Genomic DNA, 20557 nt, shown 5'->3' with positions numbered 1-20557 from the left:
GCCTTATTATGGAAGGAGGGTCATTGATGAGGCAGCTGAAGTTGCTTGAGCCAAGGACACTACCCTGAGAAACTGCTGCAGTGATGTCCTGGAGCTGAGATGACGGACCTCCAACAACCACAACCATCTTCCTTTGTGCTAAGTATGAATGTAATCAGCAGAGAGTTTTCCCCCTGATTCCCATTCACTTCAGTTTTGCTGGGGCTTCTTGATGCCACATTCGGTCAAATGCGATCTTGATGTCAAGGGCAGTCACTCTCACCTCACCTCACAAGTTCAGCTCTTTTGCTCATGCTTGAACCAAAGCTGTAATGAGGTAAGGAGCTGAGTGGACCTGGCAAGTCTCAAACTGGGCATCAGTGGGCAGGTTATTGCTAAGCAAGTGCTGCTTGATAGCACTGTTGATGACCTCTTCCATCACTTTACTGATGATCAGGAGTAGATTGATGGGGTGGTAATTGGCCCACAGAAACTCATGAATGCCCAGTCTGGAACTGCTAGACCTGTTCGAAATCTATCCCATATAGCATGGTGGTAGTGCCGCACAACATGATGGAGGGTATCCTCAATCTGAAGGCAGGGCTTCATCTCCATAATGGCTGTGCGGTAGTCGCTCCTACCAATACTGTCATGGACAGATGCATCTGCGGCAGGCAGGTTGGTGAGGATGAGGTCAAGTATGTTTTTCCCTCACTACTTGCCGCAGATGCAGTCTAGCTGCTATGTTCTCTAGGACTTGGCCAGCATGGTCAGTGGTGGTGCTACTGAGCAACTCTTGGTGATAGACATTGAAGTCTGCCACCCAGAGGACAGTCTGCACCCTTATCACCCTCAGTGCTTCCTCCAAGTGGTGTTCAACATGGAGGAGCACTGATTCATCAGCTGAGGGAGGGCAATACGTGTTAATCAGCAGGAGGTTTCCTTGCCCATGTTTGGCCTGATGCCATGAGACTTTATGAGGTCCAGAGTCAATGTTGAGGACTCCTAATGCAACTCCGTCCTGAATGTATACCACTGACCGCCACCTCTGTTGGGTCTGTCCTGCCGGTGTGACAGAGATGGTGATGGTGGCGCCTGGGGCATTATCTATAAGGTATGATTCCATGAGGATGACTATATCAGGTTGTTGCTTGACTCGTCTGTGAGACAGCTCTCCCAATTTTGGCACTAGCCCCCAGATGTTATTAAGGAGGACTTTACAGGGTCGACAGGGCTGAAATTGCCATTGCCTTTTCCATTGTCTAGGCCGATGCCGGGTGGTCTGTCTGGTTTCATTCCTTGTTTGTGACTTTGTAATGGTTTGACACAACTGAGTGCCTTGCTAGGCCATTTCAGAGGGCAGTAAGAGTCAACCACATTGCTGTGGGTCTGTAAACCAGACCAGGTAAAGACAGCAGATTTCCTTCCCTAAAGGGCATTAGTGAACCAAATGGGTCTTTAAAACAATCAACAATGGTTTCATGGTCAGGTTTATCGTGTATTCAAAATCCACCATCTGCCATGCGGGATTCGAACCGGGTCCTAAGAGACTAAGAAACCCCAGAGGCAATACCACTCCATCATTGTTTATAGCAGGTGCCAGGAATAGTCAACAGAGTTCTCGACTGATTTTGGTCTTAGGTCCTTAGTATAACATGGCCATGAACTGCTAATGGAATTAGCTCCCTGCGGGCAAGTTGTTAATCTAGAAACAGGGAATTGGGTATTGGTGCAGGGTTTGCAGCAGCTCCTTAATAGTAAGGAAAAAAGCAGTCCTTTGGAGCAGCAGGCAACATGTATACAAAGCGTACAGAAGCAAGTACATCACCGTTGAAAGCCTCTGAGGTTCAAAACTGACTGTCATAAACATGTCTCCCTGAAGCTCCTTCCAGCTTTCCAAAAGTTTTCCCTGACAACGGCTGAAGATCTCTTTAATTATGAGTGGAAACAGCCACTTCCAAACTTCAAGAATTGATGGTAGTCTGTTGGGCTGAAAAAAAAATGTAATTGGCATGCACCATTTGACCTTGATCCGCGTGCATATATATTGTATGTGTATATGAGACTCCTGCTTGTTTCTGATGGAAACTCTGACTGTCAGAATGTTGTCCCCTCAAGAAATCAGGGTGGATGGAAATACCCTGGTAATTTGGCACAACTAGATGCTGCTTAAAATCCTGGTATGGTCCCATTTTTAACACAAAAATAACCCACATTTTACCAAAACCTTTCTACCATGTCACTCTTGGCTGATCACTCTTGTCACTGAACCAATTGCAACATAGCTGCTATGAGGGTTTTGTGTTTATCCATTATTGAAATTGGACAGATATATCTGTTTAGTATCTAAATGTCACAACAATTTTTAAATTAATAATGCATTGCACACTGAAATCAATAAATTCATTGTTAAAATTGGTGTGCCAATGTAATTTTTGCTGTTGCCTAACCGATTTCCATCAGACACCTTCAGTCCCTACTCCGGGTCTGGCCTGATGTTAGTACAAACCAACTGTACTGATACAATTTCAGCTCTTAGGTCAACTTCACATCCAACCTGACAGCCCTCTCCTCTCCCCTCCACATTCAAGACCCAGCCATTGTCTCAGCACAGCAAAATCCTTGAACAAAAGGAGAATCAAAAGTTTACTTTTAAAATAATTGAGCAAATTGATTAAATGATTTATAAGCTTCATTCCCTGAAGTTAAGGGAGAATAATACTCCATTGACTTGTCACACAATCTCTAATGTTTTAATTGATGCGCTCACTATAGTTCTCAGCATTCCATTATTTCCTTGGCATTTGCTTTTAACTTATTGGCTCAGAGCAAACTGCTAATAAATAATGTGTACACAACCTCTAATCCAGTGACATTGTGCATTTTGTGAGTTTCTCCAAACTCTATCCTGTTGCCTGACTCCGTAGTAGCACTGTCACCTCTAAATCAGAAGTTTATGGTTACAATTCGCACTCTGGAGATTGGAGCTCATAGACTGACACCTTAGTGCATCACTGAGGGGGTAATACACTGCCGGAGTTGCTATCTTTCAGTTGAGATGTTAAACTGAGACCCCATCTGCCCTCTTGGGTGGATGTAAAAGAACAGCCATGGAATTCTCCACAGAGCCCTGCTCAGTACTTATCCCTCAATCAACATCACTAACAAACCAGATTATCTGGCCTTCATCTCACTGCTGTTTGTGGAACCTTGCTGTGTGCAAATTAGCTGTCACATTATCACAGCAACTGGTCTTCAAAAGTACTTGATTGCCTGTAAAGCACTTTGAGATCTCATGTATTCAAGGTGCTATGTAAATGTAAGTTACTCCCTTTCTTTGTGACTGGAGAAGACCATCATCATGTCACTGGAAAGGAGCTTCTACATAGATAGTTCCTATTGCTGACGTTCACTAACAGGATGGAAGCGCACAACATGGGCGCAGAAGAAAACTCACTGATGCTAGTAAGCCCATCTTCATTTATACCCTTCCATTATTATGCAATAAGTAATAGATGGTAAATTCTGCAATTTAGCCAACATTTCTAAGTTTCTGATCAGCCATGATCCCTGATCAAGTCCAGACAAAATTGAACTACTCATTTAGCTTTTCACAATTGCATTTTGCAAGGTACTTATATCATTCTTGTTGAGATCAATTAATTAAACACCATTAAATCATACATTTCTAATATCACTCATAAGAGATTAAGAGTTTACTGTAAACGCCATTACATGTTAAGGCAATTATTGTAGTTATCATAGCAATGTGATCTCACAAAGACTGAAGAATAAACTCAAAAACAACTTTTAAAGAAGTATTTTATGCAAAAATATTAACCACAAGATACAGCTGAAATGGCTGAGTGGTGAATGTGCTATATAGTATTTTTTTTAGTTGTTTCTCATTGGGATTCTTACCTTCTGTTGCCATCACCTCGTATTTGGCAATTTTTGCTGTGTTACTTTGTGTTATCAATCAAGGTTTGAAAAAACTATCAGTTATTTGAAAGAAAGAGTTTTTCTGAGAAGTTGGATGTGGAAGAATATACTTTGAAACCTTATGATTGGCTGATGTTAAACTCAACCGTAGCATCTGTAGCTGCTTGGAACAATGGTGCGTTACTGCGGAGCATCCAGGGTTGCTGACAGAATCAAGGAAGTAATCAAAATTCAGTGAACGTAGCATTTTTAGCAGGGTTTCATTTTGAAGTTTTCATTTTAACCAGTCCCAGGCCCTGCTGTCTGTGGTGAAGAAGTAAGTGCCCGAAATCTGCTTCAGCTATTGTCCTCCTGCTCCACCTGAGATGACCTCCTTACCGAAGGTGGAAGTCCCTCCCGTAGCCTCCTTTAAAAATTCAAATGAGCTTAACCCAGGAAAACTAGTTTAGCAGCACAGCTGCCGGTACAGAGTACAAAATCCCATCTTTTTTTTCTATTTTAGTTTGTTGTATTTCCAAACTAATTTGTATCATTGCAACCCTTAATACTGCTCTCCAGTAATTACTGTTATATTAAAACAGTGATGTCTTTGATTATCCAATGCTGTGTATATATTAAAAAATTATAGCAAAAATATATCTGCAAAACTCATGATGACCATTGAATATAAACAATCGCTCAAATAGCAATAACACAAAATACCAGATGGTGGGGTTAAATTAGATAAACTACTGCAAACGAACATGGAGATTGTGGTGCAGGCAGTCATTGACACCCTGCACGATGTGGAAGCCTGCACTCCATGCAAAATGGCATGCATGCTCCTCCTGCTTGGCTCTGGCAAGAAGAAATGAAATATTTCTCACTGTGTAGAGAGTCCCAGTGGTCTTTTTTTTGTATGGCATTGCACTGCAACCTTTGAGAGCTTGCTTATTTCTCCAACAATAGACTGAAAGGATCCAGGGGCAATAACGAATTAAAAGCCACAGTCATCTTGACAGCCACAGGCAATATTGTCCTGGTCCTGTTTTGAGGCTGCACTGCCTGTGAAAATCTGGTTCTTGGTGGAAGGCTACAGAGGGAAACTTTGCCGAGTACCAAGTGCAATTATGGATGCAACAGTCACAGCTTCTTTTGTGAACCAGAGATGTCTCCTGAATTGGTTGTCAGTGATGTTGAGGTAAGTGAATTAATCCATGAAGACCCCCGAGCAGATTTGGCCTCCTTCTGACTGGCTTCACTCCTCTCCTCTCTTCTCTAGTAGCTTTTCCTATGATGTGTGATCTTTCTGAATTCTCCCAGTCATGTTCAAATCCAACAGGAAGCCTTACCAGGCCACCCATGTCTGGAAGCAACATTTTTCAACACAATATTTTAAATGACCAGAAAGTGCTGCAAGACCTACCAGATCACTCTCTGCAGATGCTTAACATTTACCAGAGCATAGGAAATTTGCAATAATATGCATGATCACACTAGTAGTCGAAAGAAATAATTCAGCAACAAACCTACAAAGGCTTGATGATCTCTATATGGTAGAGAGGTGGGGGGAGCACAGGGAGAATGTCCTTCATACCATTTAATGTTCTGCTCAGCTGGATGAGGTCAACAGTGTGGAGTTGCAAAATGGCAGCAATGGTTTCACACAGATTTGCATCATGATCTCAATGTTGAGCAGGCTCCTAGCGGTCAGTTTGCACAAGCATGCAAAACCTTTTACCAAGAGGATGCCCTGTGCACTTCCTGTCAGAATTGTGAACATACACCTCTAACCTCGCTTTCAAGTTTTAATTGGCATGTATTGTCAAAAAAAGGGTGCTACATGAAAAACTTAACCTCTATTGTGCTTAATGATGGTGGCTGCAGGATAAAATGTTCACCAGGAATTCGGGAGGACTCCTGCTTTTCTTTGACTAGTGCCATGGGATTTTTTTACATCCACTTGAAGAGGCAGCCAGGGTTTCGGTTTAATGTCTCATCCGAAAATCACTGGGCCAGATCTTGCAAGAGTGGTGCATCTTGCAGTGTATGATGTTACCTTTCCCTGTATGCTTCAGCTCAAAACATGACTCAACCATCATAGTTCAGAAGTTGAACTTTGCTATACAAAGGAAAGAACTTCAGGCAATGATACTGTTCGGGAGAGAGTTTTACAGGCAGAAATTGGCAATGTTAGCAATTGATCTTTTCTTTTGCAATTACAAAGAATGCGCAGATATTACTGCCAAGATCTTTTGGAAAGTCACAGCCAGCAACATCTTGGAGCAAATGGATTCTGTAATACAGCAAACTGTTATCATAAAGTCCACCATTCACCATTGTACTGGATACAGGTGTAAGGATTTAATTTTTTTACAGATTGCTAAACAGAGCTACAACATTTCATCAAAGGATGAATTTGATGATGCTGCAGAAAGTAAGGGTGGAAATTGTGGATGTCCTGCCTGTAATCTTCTTAGATAGTGGGGTGATGCCAGAGTTCTGGAGAATTGCAAATCTTACGTCCTTGTTTAAGAAAGGATGTAAGGATAAACCCAGCAATAACGGACCTGTCATTTTAATCTCGGTTGTGGAAAAGCTTTCAGTAATGGTAATCAAGGACAAGATTAACAGTCATTTGGACAAGGATGGATTAATCAAGGAAAGCCAGCAAGACCTCTTAAAGGCAAATCATATTGAGATAACTTATTGGGCAGAATTTTCTCCAGCGGGCAGGGAGCTGATCCCCGCTGGAGAAGCGGGCCTGCCACCATTTTACGTGGGCGGGCCAATTAAGGCCCACCCAGCGTGACGTCCGGCAGGAAGCGCTATGCACTTCCTGTGTGGGCAGGGGGGATTCCCCAAAAGCGAGAGTGCGCTCTTTTGTGAAAAATATGAAAAATAGAAAAAAATAAATTCCCTAACATGTCCCCCTCATGTGACAATGTCACACGAGATGGGACGTATTCATACTTTACATAACTTTATTAAATTTTTTAAAACCCTGCATGAAACCTCATCCCGCCGCTGGATGAGGTTTCATATTTTTTCTAGTTGCCGCCGGGGCTCCTGGCCTGACCGCCAGCCTTAAGGTTGGACGGGCAGGTCCTTTAATTGTATAAATGATCCTGCAAATGGCCTCAATTGGCCATTGACAGGTCAGCGGGCCAGCAGCTGATATTGCTGCGGGCCCGCCTTCCTGAAAATTTAAATGGGTTGGGATGACGTTGGGGGTTCCACTCGATGTCAGCCCGCGTCATTTTACGCGTTGGTGAGCAGGCCCCGCCCCCCCCCCTGCTCACCGACGGCAAAATTCTGCCCATTGAGTTTTTTTTTTGAGGCAACGGAAAGGGTTAATGAGAGTACTGCAGTTGATGTGGTGGACATAAACTTCCAATAGGCATTTGATAAAGTGTCACATGACAGTAAAATTGAGGCCCTGGAAGAAAAGGGACAGCGTTGGTAGTGTGGATATGAAGTTGGCTGAGTGACAGCTAGAAAACAGACAGTAGTGGTGAACAGGGTTGATTTTCGAACTGCAGGAAGGGATGAAGTAAATATATTACTTCACATTTGTCTGCATTGAATTTCATCTATGACGTGCCCACCTATTCCACCAGTCTGTCTGTACTCTGTCTGAGAACACTATCCCAAGGGGCCAGCACTAAGTCCACTGCTTTTCTTGATATATATAAATGACCTAGACTTGGGTGCACAGGACACAATTTCAAAATCTGTAGTTGACACAAAGCTTGGAAGTATTGTAAGCTGTGAGGAGGATGGTGATAGACCTCTAGAGGACACAGGCAGACTGGTGGAATAGGGGTAGACGTAATAGATGAACTTCAATGCAGAGAAATGTGAAGTAATACATTTTGGTAGGAAGAACGTGGAGAGGCAATATAAACTGAAGCGTATAACTCCAAAGGGATACAGGAACAAAGAGACCTGGGGTATATGTGCACAAGTTGTTGAAGGTGGCACAGCAGATTGAAAAAGTGGTTAAAAAGATATAGGGGATCCAGGGCTTTATAAATTAAAGATTAGGGTACAAAAGCAAAGATGTTAGGATGAACCTTTATAAAATACCAGTTTGGCCTCTGCTGGACTATTGCGTTTAATTCTGGGCACTGCATTTTAGGAAGGATGAGAAAGCTTTGGATTGGGTGGAGAAAAGATTTAAGCGAATGATTCCATGGATGAGGAACTTCAGTTATGTGTATAGATAGGAGAAGCTAAGTTTGTTCTCCTTTAGAGAGTAGAAGGTTGAGAGAAGGTTTAATGGAGATGTCCAATATCATGGGGGGTCCAGACAGAGTAGATGGAGAAACTGCTTTCTTGGATGGATGGATTGAGAAATAGAGGACGCCAATTTAAGGTGATTAGCAAAAGAACCAAAGGCGACATGAGAAAATGTTTTTCAATGCAGCAAATGGTCAGGACCTGAAATGCACTGCCTGAGAGTGTGGTGGAGGCAGATTCAGTTGTGGAAAAAAGGAATTGGATAAGCACGTGAGCATAAAAAAATTGCAGAGTTAGGGGAAAGGATGCCCGGGAGTAGGGCAAATCTGAAATGCTTTTGCTGAGAACTGGCACAGACCTGACGGGCTGAATGGCCTGCTCTGTGCTATAACCATTCTGTGGTTCTATAAATATAAGCTTTGCATGACACAAATACCACTGATGTTGACAAAAGTACTATCCTCTTACTAAGAGTACCTTCATTTTACAACCTAAATCAATCACCTGCTTGGACCAGCACAATCAAATACAATTACCCAATATAAGAACGGCAAATCTGTAACTGAAGACGGCTTTCACCCTGAGAGTAAGCATGGGTGGTCAGCACCATAGTAAATCTCTCTAGACAGATTTATTGACTTGATTTCCTCAATGCTGGAGCGAATACACCATTTATCTGGCTGCTGTCCCCAATTTTGTTTTCATCATCCGCAGGCGATTGTCTGATCATCAAAGTGAACAGCTTCACTTTTGGTGATGGATGTGAGGTCATTGATGACAAGAGAAACAAAACTGGCACAATTCCCCAATGGAATCAGGCATAGCTGTTGTGAGAAGACGGAAAATATGTGTTAATCATATGATGCTTCCCACCCTTTCAGTCATCCAATTCAACAGCTTGCCACGCCTATCGTGAAAGACCACCTTTTCAGTCAGGTGAAAGGGAATATAGCTGCTTAAATTATCTAGAAGCTTCTGAGGAGTCACTACTCTAACTTTATAGCAGATGGCAGGAGAATCACTTCATTGTTGAACAACAGACTTTAAGTCATTACAAGTTGAGGAATTGGTACTGAAGTTAACTAATGATCAGATAACGGCTTGTTATGATTGAGATTTTGTAACAACTTTTGATGCCTGTGGGTTCCCTGAGCTTTGAAATGATTGGCAATGGAGCTGGTGCACTATTGTTGCTGGAAAGTTAGAATCAGTTTCTCCTTTATTAAAGATTTGTTATTCTCTGCCCAAAATAAAAGGGGAGTGAAACTTGTCATGGTGGTTTCTTTTGAAGGATCTGCTGTTGCTGATTATGCCTTGTCGAGGCATTGTTAATGTGAATTCAGAGAAACATGTGTCTCTTTTCCCCCTGAGAGAAGTTAAAGTTACCAGATTGGAGTTCGCTGGTCTGGTCAAGTGGAGTTGGTTCAATAGTGAAGTAATTATACATTTTGGCAGAAAACCTGTTCAACAAGGAACTGGCTGAAATGCAGGTTGAATATCCATTATCCGAAACCCTCAGGGCCAGTTGCATTTTGGATTTCAGGTCATTTCGGTTTTCCGATACCGCATATAAACTTACATTACAGGAGCCTAAGCCTAAGCTAGCTATAGGCTAAAGTAAATAAAATGGCTAAAAGTAAGATGAATCACTGAATAATAAATAAAGAGTACCTGTAGTAAGTTTCTTTTTGGCATGTTCACCACAAAAAACTCAAGTGCAGACAAGCGACCAGACTTCCCATGCTGTAAGTCGATGAGGTTCAAAAAAAGTAGTCTTTGGACGTGTTTGGTTTTTGGATTTACAGATAAAAGATACTTGACCGTAGAAACTTAAACCAGTTCAGTTTTGTAGCTGGTGAGAGATGGCTGCCCAGGAGCACAGGCTCCAGCACAGGCTGAGCATCCACCCTGCCAACCACCATCAGTGTTTTAACCAGTTCACAGCCGCATTCATCGGCAGAGGGAGATTCAGGAACAGTTCAGGTGTTTGGCAAAGTGTTGAAAAGACCTGACATATGCGTATTTCATGCTTTTTCATTGGAAATCAAAACTCTCAAGTTTGGTACTTAAATAAACCATTGCAAGTACAGGAAAGACCCAAACTGACCAAAATATTGCTTAATTATTACTTTTTAAACCAACCTACACAAGCAGTTGCATCTCCGGTCTGGCAACTGGCATATCTGTGACACTGGACCCACAGGGACTTTCCGAACCCGTCCATGACAATTTCCACCGCAGGCGGGACGGGAAAATTTGGAGAGCAGCCAGGACAAGAAAATCCCGCCCAGTGTGGCTCACTCTTAATTGCCTTCTGAAATGGCTGAGCAAACCACTCAGTTGTCCCAAACCGCTGAGACAAGGGCTGCACCAATTCAAAAAATGGCTCGCCTCCGTTTCCTCAAGGGCAATTATGGGTCAGCAATAAGTGCTGACCTTGCCAGCAGCACCCACTTCCCATGAATGACAAAAACATAAATATTTCCTTGGGCGGGATTTTCCGCACCTGCCCGCCTCTCCGATCTCCCGGTCCCACTGCAAGTCAGTGGACTTCGGGCTGGGGCGTGGCCTCGCCTGTGGTGGGTCCTCGCCTGTGGTTGGTCCCGCCCCCAATGGGGCCGGAAAATCTCGGCCCTACCTAATGTTTCTTCAGTACAGTCATACAATCACATTTACTTAAATGTATTATAATGGAAGCTAGTTTCAGATGTATTTAGTGTTGCCAACTGTGATTAATTGTATTTCTGGAGGTTTCATCACATGACCTGCCCCCCTCTTCAGCCATTAATTGGCCAACACATCCATGCTTGTGAAACACTACCTTCCTGTGCCAATTGGATGATGCTTGACTGTCAGCCAAATAGCTATTTTTTCCCCCATTTTCAATATTTATATATTTGGTAAAGAGAAATGTTCAAACAAAATTAAGAAAAAACACCAATCTTCTTTGATGGCCCGATGATATTTATCTAAGGTTGCACACCCCAGTGTCCTGGAGATTGATCTTCAATTCCTGGAGACTCCAAGCCAATCCTGGAGAGTTGACAACCCATCATGTATTATGTAATCAATACACAATTCTCATTCTTACTATTATTCCTCAAAACACCATAGTCCAGGTAGTACAACACATTTAAGTTCCCCAAATAATCTTTACATTGGTGTATTGTTATTAGTATAAAAATGCAAGTATCTCTACTATATGATGCACCTTCCTAACCCTTTATTCCTGATCACTGCTACAACTAGGAGAATTAAATAAATCTTTAAATATTGTGTGTAACATGTGACACATGAGTAATTTAGTTTATGATATTTAATGGGCTTCAGATTATTTTCTGGAATAATTATTATTGTAGTTGCTGTTTGTGGTATGTTGAGCTATAGCTCATGTCCTTTTCTCACTTTCCTTTCTCAGCTGCCAATACTGGCCTCCTCCATTGTCAGTCTTTACTTCCTGGAGCTCACCGATGTCTTTAAGCCAGTTCGCTCGGGCTTCAACTGCCATGACAGGACGCTCAGCATGCCGTACATTGAACCCACTCAGGAAATCATCCCCTTCCTCATGCTGCTTAGCTTGGCATTTGCTGGACCTGCAGCCATGGTGCGTACTTCAGATAATATTATGAAATCCATCTTACGTTTGAAACATCATATTTAATTTATGATTGATTTTAGAGTCCTTTCCAATCGTACCCCCCACCCTCATATTTAAGTGCGAATCAAATCGCATAATAATTCTTTGTTACTCTGCAAGCTTGACGTACAATTTCACTGCACATAAGATTGAGATTTCACGCATGAACGTTTTAAAGGTTAATTCTTATTTTAAATAATATTGGATAGCTGGCAGCAGAAAGTAATTTTTCAGGCTTTATTTAGAGTCTGTTTTCAACGTTCTGCCACAGTCTCGTGCCCATCACATAAGTACATCAATCTAGTGGGCTGCGGAGCATGTAGAGCATTTCTCTTTTCACAGCATCAATTGTGCAGTTGTCTCCATCCTTTCCAAGAATAGGAAACTCCCTACATTACCCTTTTACTTTTAACTCTGCTGCTAGTTGTGCTGGGTGCACCATGCTGCATAGGGGGAATTTAAATACTCACTGCTGTTGGAAAACCAATGGAAACCCTGCCATGGCTATTTTCAGGCCCAATCGGGTACTTAACTGCCTGCCATCTGGCTTCTTGGCTCCTCTGAGGGGAGATATCACCCATCCTCCCACCAGAAATCCTAGTGCAAAATGGATGTCCACCTCCTAGAGCTGCTAGCCTCAGCTGCTGACCAATCAAAGGCCAGCAGCTCTCCTGTACAGGCAGCGCCACTGCAAGCAATGGCCACTGCCGGTACTGCAGTCTCACCTGCACCGTGGTGAAGTCCCAGGAAACAGGTGAATGGGACGAGTTCACCAGGGCCAGACAGAGGCTGCAGAAAGCATCGGGGGAGGGGGGTGGGGGGGCGGAGTGGGGAGGAGTGGTTAGGTTGGTCAGTTTGAAGGGTTTTTGCTCCAGGCTTTTCGTTCACACCGGCGGATGCTCCATCAAGCACCAAGTGTCTGGGAGGATAACTACCAGCAGCAGTGGGATGAGTGGTCACTTATGAGCCTCAATCGGCCTCCAGGTGGGAAGGCCATCCTCTAGCCTTCCAGCCCCAGAATTGATCGGAGGGGAGCAGAAAGGCGGCAGGATCTCCACCCCACACCTTCTCACCCAATCACTACCCCCCATCCCCACTAACCCGCCCCATCTTGACCTCAGAACCAACCTCGGGGGAGGAGGGAGGTTATTAAATTCCACTCAGTCACTGCATCAGTTGAAGTATGGAGGACTGCCGCTCCATGTTTACCAACTTTAGTCTAATTTCCTGGCTTGATGGCACATTTGTAGACCCAGGTTTGATTTTATGAGTGTACTGGTGTTTGTTCTGTGTAGGTCAGCCATTCAAGGGCTGTTCTCCTGTAATGTAAAAGTGCCTTCAACAGTGCAAAAGATCATTAAAACCCATTTTTGACTAGTCTTTCGCATTCGTTAAAGAACTACTGTCATTCACGGTCACTGTGGAAAGTGCCTCTCTCTTCGGTGATTGAATCTGATGTAATTCATTATCAGCTGTACTCTGATGGATGTATTGGAGCTCAGCAAAGAGGTAGTTTATATTAGTAAACAAAATTTAGCTATTTAGATGAGGAATGACCATTTTCATTTCAGAACCCGGTATCAATCTCAAGCACTGCTACATCAGGTCATCATCAGCTGCCCTTGATTCGAGGATGACGTCTAATCAGGCTCACAACTTTCAGTCATGGGTCTTCATGTGACTGAACAGGCCGATTCTTAACCCACAGATCTTTTGGCACATGGGGCAGGATGTCCCGTGAGTAGTTGCATCTAGAGTGCAGAATTTTCTTCCTTTTCTTTCCTTCTCAGTTGCCGCTCGGCCTCACCATTAAGGCATTGGGACCCAAAGCTTGACGGATAAGTTGTCGGCCTTCTAAACGATTGGTGGCAAACTCCTCCTAGTCGTTAAGGTTAATACGGCTGTGCTTCAAAGAGAGCTCAGAGTGTCTTTGAAGCATTTTGTTTGTCCTTCCATGAATGTTGGCCATCTGAGAGTTGAAAGAATGGGACCCAGCGGGGTGACAGTTTTTGGCCATTTAGTCCTTCATAGTTGACTTTGCTGGTGTATCTGGCTTCAAGAAGGATGCTAGCGTTTATTCGATGGCCCCCCCTATTGAACCTGGAGGATGCGCCGGAGGCATTGCTGGTGGAATTTCTCTAGCACTGTTATGTGTTGCTGATACACAGTCCAGGTCTCACTAAAGTATAGGAGCGTACTGACGACAAATGCTCTGTGCACTAGAACTTTTGTTGACTTGCGGAGGTCTTTGTTTGCAAACAGTGACTGCTGTAGTTTTGTAGAGGGCTGAGCTGGCACAGCTGATCCGGTGTCAATGGTGGCCTTTTGAGAGAGGTGGCTGCCAAGGCATGGGAAGTGCTCAACATATTTTGAACATATGTAGGAGGTGGAATATTTGGCTGACCAGCTGCGGGTTGATATGAGTTTTGTTTTGGCAACAATAAGGGCAGGCAGAATTGAAGAGATCGAGAGTGGTTTGCAAATTTAATGCAGAGTGGGCAATGATACTGCAGCCATCCACAAACTGTAGATCACGTATATCTATGGTGATTAGTTTAATTTTGGCACAGAGGCAACCGAGGTTAGTTTTCCATCTAGACAGTACTTAATACTGACACCAGAGGGCAGTTGATCTTTGATGAGGTGAATAGCCACTGTCAGGTAGATTGTCAGTAGTATGGGGGTTATCGCACAGCCTTGCTTCACCGCTCCAGATTTTGGAGGGGACTGTTCCAGATCTCCCACTCAAGACAGTTGGAGCCATATCATCATGAAGCAGTTTCAGGAGTGTGAGGAAATTTCTTTGATATCCATAACTTTGGAATACAATCCACAGATCCTTGTGATTTACTGAGTCAGATACTTTGGTCAGGTCAATGGATGCAATGACAAGTTCCTGGTGTCATTCCTAACATTTTTCTTGAAGTTTTCTGGCCAAAAAAGCATTTTGGAGGTTTATCTGGAAGGTCTAAAGCCACACTGTGTCTCTGGGAGGGTTTCCTCAGCCACAGGAATAGGTGATTCAGGAGAATATATGTTGGTATTTTTGCTGCTATGGACAAGAGTGAAATGCCTAGATAGTTTCCAGCATGACTTATCTCCCTCCTTGAAGATAGTGACAGTGTCCGACTTTAGGTATGGCACAACTGAATGCAGATTGAGTTCACTTTACTCTGCCCCATACTCTGTCCCCAACTCTAATCTCAAAACAACATCTTGCACTGGGACAATGCGATAGTTTTCCATTTGCCGAATCAGCCATTCTACGATACTTCTTAGTGAGAGAGACAATTAGCATCAAAGTAAGCTGGCTGTGCAATTTTGCCCAAGACCCTATGAACTGGATTGAGAATGAGTGAAACCAATTTCACCCAAGACACTTACCTTAGAGGTCAAAGGCTAGCATAGAGTTGTCTACACAGCCCAGGTACTTTCCCCAAAAATATATGTTGAATAATATAGTTATGACCCTGAATTTCCTCGAGAATTCTGCCAGGGTCCCACCATAAAGGGATCCAGCTGAAACTACCAGCATACAGCACATTCCTGCCAACTCCAGCAACTCCTGTTCACTTTATAAGGGGAGGGGACCTCTGCTTTCCCTCTAGTGATGCCAAGGGCTGGAGCTTGGGTTGGGGACTCTCCATGCTGAGAGTTCTCACTTCCCAAGCAGGAACCCAATTTAAGTGTGATCACGGCATGCACAGTGTGTGTAGTGGGGTGATGTGCATTTCATTTTTAACCTCCCCACCCCACCCCCCACAACCCTCTCCCACCCATGGTGGGGTGGTGGAGGTGGGGGGGTGGGTGTGAGTGCTCAATATTCAGGCTTGCAGAGGCCACACCTCCATCTGAAATATCAGATTAGGAAAACCGCAACAAGCTGAACAAATAGGGAACCTAGCAATCACAAGGAACATTTTTTAAATGGTACCATAAACAGAGGAAGAACATGAGTCTATAATTGATCTCAGGAAGAGCTAATTCACTGGATTTATACATTTACCTACTGTGATTTAACAGAAACAGCGATTCTGTTAGTTGTGGTAAATTGTGAAAAAAGAAGCTAAAATTCTCCACAGATTCTAAATCAGATTCACAACTGGGTACTTCAAATGATCCATCAAATTTAATTCAGTGGAAGCTGGAGTTGTTTGCACAGCCATGGACTGAATCACATTGGATTGTGGAGAAAATTAAATCTGCAGCCTGAAGGTGTAATATTTAACTCCACAACAAAATCACAGCAGATGTATTTACTACATTAGGGCTGTTACAACTAGTTTAGCTGCTTATTTACTACAAATGACAGTGAACAATAGTCATTTAAATGTACCACAAATGCTATCTTTGGGAACCATGCTAAGAGTTTATAATGAAAGGGTGGGGAGGGGGGCTTTAATATGGTTCATTATCAATGAAATGATTATAAAAATAAATCTTTTACTGACCGATCATGGTATGGCAGAATTTTATTTTTTATTCATTCACAGGCATCACTGGGAAGGCCATCATTTATTATCTATCTCTAACTGCCTATGAGAAGGCGATAGTGAGATGCCTTCTTGAAAACAGCTGAGAGGCTTTCCAGGCTATTTAGAAGGCAGTTAAGAGCCAACCACACCACTGTCTGTGTGGCTTATATGTGACACCATACTGGGTAAAGATGGAAGATTTCCTTCCCTAAAGGATATTAATTGAATCATATGGGTTTTAACAGATGGCCCATTTATGATGCCAGCTTTTTATTCCTAGATTTTAATTAATTGAACTTAAATTCTTAAACTGCCATTGTGGAATTTGAACTTGTGCCCCCAGATTACTAGTCCAGTAACATAACCATTATGCTACCAATGATCTGATATGCAATCTGCTATTTTAAAAATTTAAATATCCTGGATCCTGATAACTGATGATGTAATTAAATGAGATATTGATGATAACATAATGCAAATTGATATTAACTATTGAATTTCCTGTGAACTTGCTCTGATCAATCAGGTGATATATTGGTTCATGACAGAGGTTTTATGTACAATGCAATTTATATTATTATTTAAATTGAATTATTGAAAAGGTTAGAGATAATCGAAATTATTCAGCAACGTTGCACTATCAAGACATAGAAAGACCCCTTCAAATGCTCGTGTATGTGGGGGTCAGGTCAGAGATTGCACAGGTCACACCACAGGGGGTATAAAAATAATGAATAAAGTGAAACATTTATTGCGTTAGCAATCAAAGCAACTTAAATAAGCAGCTAAAATATTTTCACCAGAAAGGACAGAAGCAGCAAAATTCCCAATCAATCAAAGCATAAGTTTATGAACAGCTGTCATGGGACTTGATTCCAACACTGTAGCATCAACTCTCAAGCCTGCAGACTTTGGGATTGTGGCTTCTCCTTTGATAGGTCAGGATTGCAGAGGTTTTCCTTTACAGTGCCCTGGGCAGTATCTACAAAATATTGTTGTACTGATAGAGGCATTCACATGGTTGTGCCTTATTATAATTCAAAATCTGTTTTTCTTCTAAATGTTTTGATTAGAATCTTTGAAATATTCAGTTTCCCTTGGCACTTCTCCTTTGTCAGCCCATGTTCACAAACCTTGTGCAGTAATGGTAGTGTTTTAATTAGCAGTCAGTAATTATTTTGGATGTGCTTTTGACTTACCGCTGATAATAATGTAAGGAGGAGTATGGTTATTATAGAGGCAGTGCCTGTTTTTATGCCATCCATTTTATGCTGAAAAAAATCTGATTTCTTTTAGTCTCTGCATTATGTCATTCCTCATACATTGTCACTAACAGCTCTGTAAATTTGACTTGCACATAGTTTTCCTCTCTTGCAACCTCTAGATCCTTTTAACTCAACAACTGAGGTTTTGAGTAATTGTTTGAATTATTTTATGCCACAGAATGGGGGCGTCCTATGGGCTCAGTATATTGGACAGAATTTAATGCTCTGCTGAATGGCAAGTTTGGTGGCAGAGTGCATTTAATCAGGCGGAAGTTTGGCATTAGGGACCCCATCACTTTCCTGCCTACACCCCGATTAAATCCTTGGCGGGAAGGCCCGTGAACAGCCTTCCCGCCCTGCCGCCCTTAAGTTGAGGCCCTTAAGTGGCCATGGTGCCTGCCATGCGGGGAACACGACAAATAACCCTTCTGGGTTGCTGCCAACCGCACACCTCCGCAGCCCCCACCATGCAACCCTCCCTCCTGCCATCAACCACCTGCGGCCTGGGATCCAGCAATAATACTAGGCATAGGTGAGTGATGTACCAGCAGCAGTCATCGCTTCCTCTGATTGGCCGGCACATCTTGGGGGGCTTGCAGCTCTTGGCAGGTGGGATTATTGCCCCCTGGGTCCTTAATCTAGGGGAAGGTCTGCCCCTGCCCAGTTAAGTGCCTAAGTGGTACTTATTACAATGGGTTATCCCGAAAAGAAATGAAGCAGGACAAGACTCCCATCGCCTGCATTAAATCCAGTCTATTAGATGGGATTTGCACCAGTTCTTAACCATTTAGAACTGACTTAAAGCTACCACAACTATCTTGATTTTGGCCTTGACAGCTATTGATTTGCTAAATCACACCCCCTCCACCATTATTACTTTATCTCACCCAAAATCATTCCCCTGATATACCTTGCATCTCTATCTTTCAGGTGAGATTTTAAACTGAGACCCTGTCTGCTCCCTCAGGTGGATGTAAAAGATTCCAGGTACTATTTCAAAGAAGAGTACTGGAGTTATCCCCTGTGCCCTGACTAATATTTATCCCATATTAACATCACAAAAATAGATTATCTGGTCATTAATATAATGCTGTTTGTGGGAGCTTGATGTGTGCAAATTGGCTGCTGCATTTCCTATGAGCAACTACACTTCAAAAAGTGTTCTTCATTGATTGTGTAAATTCAGGTCTCTTTTTCCTGCTCCCCTAAGTCCAAGGGACTCAGACTTGATTGTCTTTGATGAACAACTGGTTTAACAATTCCTCTCCAGATCTGAGCAGACCACTTGAAGCATTATCAGGCAATGCTGTCTATTGCTAAAAATGCTCACTAATTAAAAAAATTCATGAGTGCAAAAGTAATTCCCACTTTCTTTTCTATACAATAAAACATCTTCTTAAACTACCCTCCCTTGCCTCCTTGAACTTCACCTGCTACAGTGAGAGGGTTCATGGACTTTGTTGTCACAAAGCTTGAGACCATCTGTTCAGCCGTATTTGCCACTTTCCTTCCTTTCCCTAATCCATCTGGACAAACTTCCCTAAAAATTCCGCACTGCCCTAGCCCTAATTGTGTCTCTCTCTAGATTCCTCCTATCTCCTGAATGCTCTCCCTGATCTTGTCCATGACAACCACATCCTGCTCCCTCGATCCTATTCCAATCAAACCGTTGACCACGCAACCTCCTTTACTGGTCTCAATATTAGCTGATATTGCTAATGGTTCCCCCTTTCCACAAGCCCCCTTTCTCCTTCAATTCCGCTGTCATCACCCATCCCTCAAAAAATCTACCCTTGATCCGTCTGTACCTGCAAACTATTGCCCCATTTCCACTCTCCCTTTTCCCTCTAAGTTCCTTGAATGTGATGTTGATTCCCAAATCAAAAGGTGCCCACCTTTCCCATAGTTCCATGTTCAATCCATCCAGATTTCTTGGACCGAGTATTGAAATGGCATTTGTTAAAGTCACAAATGACATTCTTTGTGACTGCGGCCATGATACACTATTGCTTCTCATCCTTCTTGATCTTTCTGCAGCTTTCAACATAGTTGACCATATCTTCTTCCAAAGCTTCTCCTGTGTGAGCTAGCTGGAATAAGCTGCCCCAGCTTGGTTCAGTTCCTATCGGAACTAGAGAATCATCTGCAGTTGCTCCTCTTCCCACTCTTGCTCTGTTACCTCTAGAGGTTCCCAATTTCTCTTCTTGACCCCCTTTTGCTTCTCATCTTGATACCCTGCGATGGTGTCATCCAAAAATGCATCAGCTTCCATATGTATGGTGCTAACACTCTTACCATGACCTGCTCGGACCCCTCAAAAGTCAGTGGTTTGTCACTGTTTGTCCAACATCCAATATTAAATGAGCAAAGGGAGAAAGGTGTAATTCTGAGGTGATTTCAAACAAACAGCCACAAGTAAAAGCTTAGTACTAAGTACTAGTACTAAGCCACTTCACTATCCAGTCTCCTAACCTACTTCACTACTCAGTTTCCAAAACAAGGTAGAAGAAAGAAAACATGTGCTGTGTATGTAAAGTGCAATAATAAGTGGCTTAGGTAGATTAACTGCTTTCCTATGTCTAGGTGACAGTTCAGTCATACAGCTCATTCAACTTGGATTCAACCATTATAAAATACTGTTATTTTTCATTATGGGGCAAACTTTCTCTGTTCACTTTAGCAAGACCTCCTATTGCAAAAAAAAACTCTCAGTAATATTAAATCAGGACTAAGAGAACCTTGAGGTAAAATCTAAAAGTAAAATGCAACCATTACCGCAATATCCCCAAACGTTGAATACAAATAATAGCTTTTAGATGATTTCCATTTGAAGCTTAAGAGATGTTATTTTACTTGAGTGAAGTTACATAAATGGCCATTGTACTTGTTAGTATTTAAATTACATGGTGGGTGGAACCACTCTTTGTAAGTCATAATGCATTATGGAAAAGCAGCCAGTCAATTCTTTACATTAAGGACATTCAAGCACTTTGATTGTTCCTCAGCTATTTGAGTCTCTTTGTTCTATGTGTTTCGAA

The 20557-nt window shown here is 42.6% G+C and overlaps 1 protein-coding gene across 2 annotated transcripts in view; it reads left to right on the top strand.

Annotated features, from left to right (window-relative positions):
* The window catches only part of LOC121289313 (2-lysophosphatidate phosphatase PLPPR4-like), a 75434-nt gene that overhangs the window by 18095 nt on the left and 36782 nt on the right, over positions 1-20557 (top strand). For both annotated transcript variants that reach the window (XM_041208646.1, XM_041208645.1), the window contains exon 2: positions 11561-11746. In XM_041208646.1, coding sequence (XP_041064580.1) covers positions 11561-11746 — 186 coding nt within the window. The remainder of the gene's footprint in view (positions 1-11560; positions 11747-20557) is intronic.

Source organism: Carcharodon carcharias, chromosome 16 (genome assembly GCF_017639515.1).
Source record: "Carcharodon carcharias isolate sCarCar2 chromosome 16, sCarCar2.pri, whole genome shotgun sequence".
In the NCBI taxonomy this organism is placed as follows: domain Eukaryota; kingdom Metazoa; phylum Chordata; class Chondrichthyes; order Lamniformes; family Lamnidae; genus Carcharodon; species Carcharodon carcharias.
Note: the sequence above shows the minus strand (reverse complement) of the source record. Positions and strands in the feature narration are given on the sequence as shown.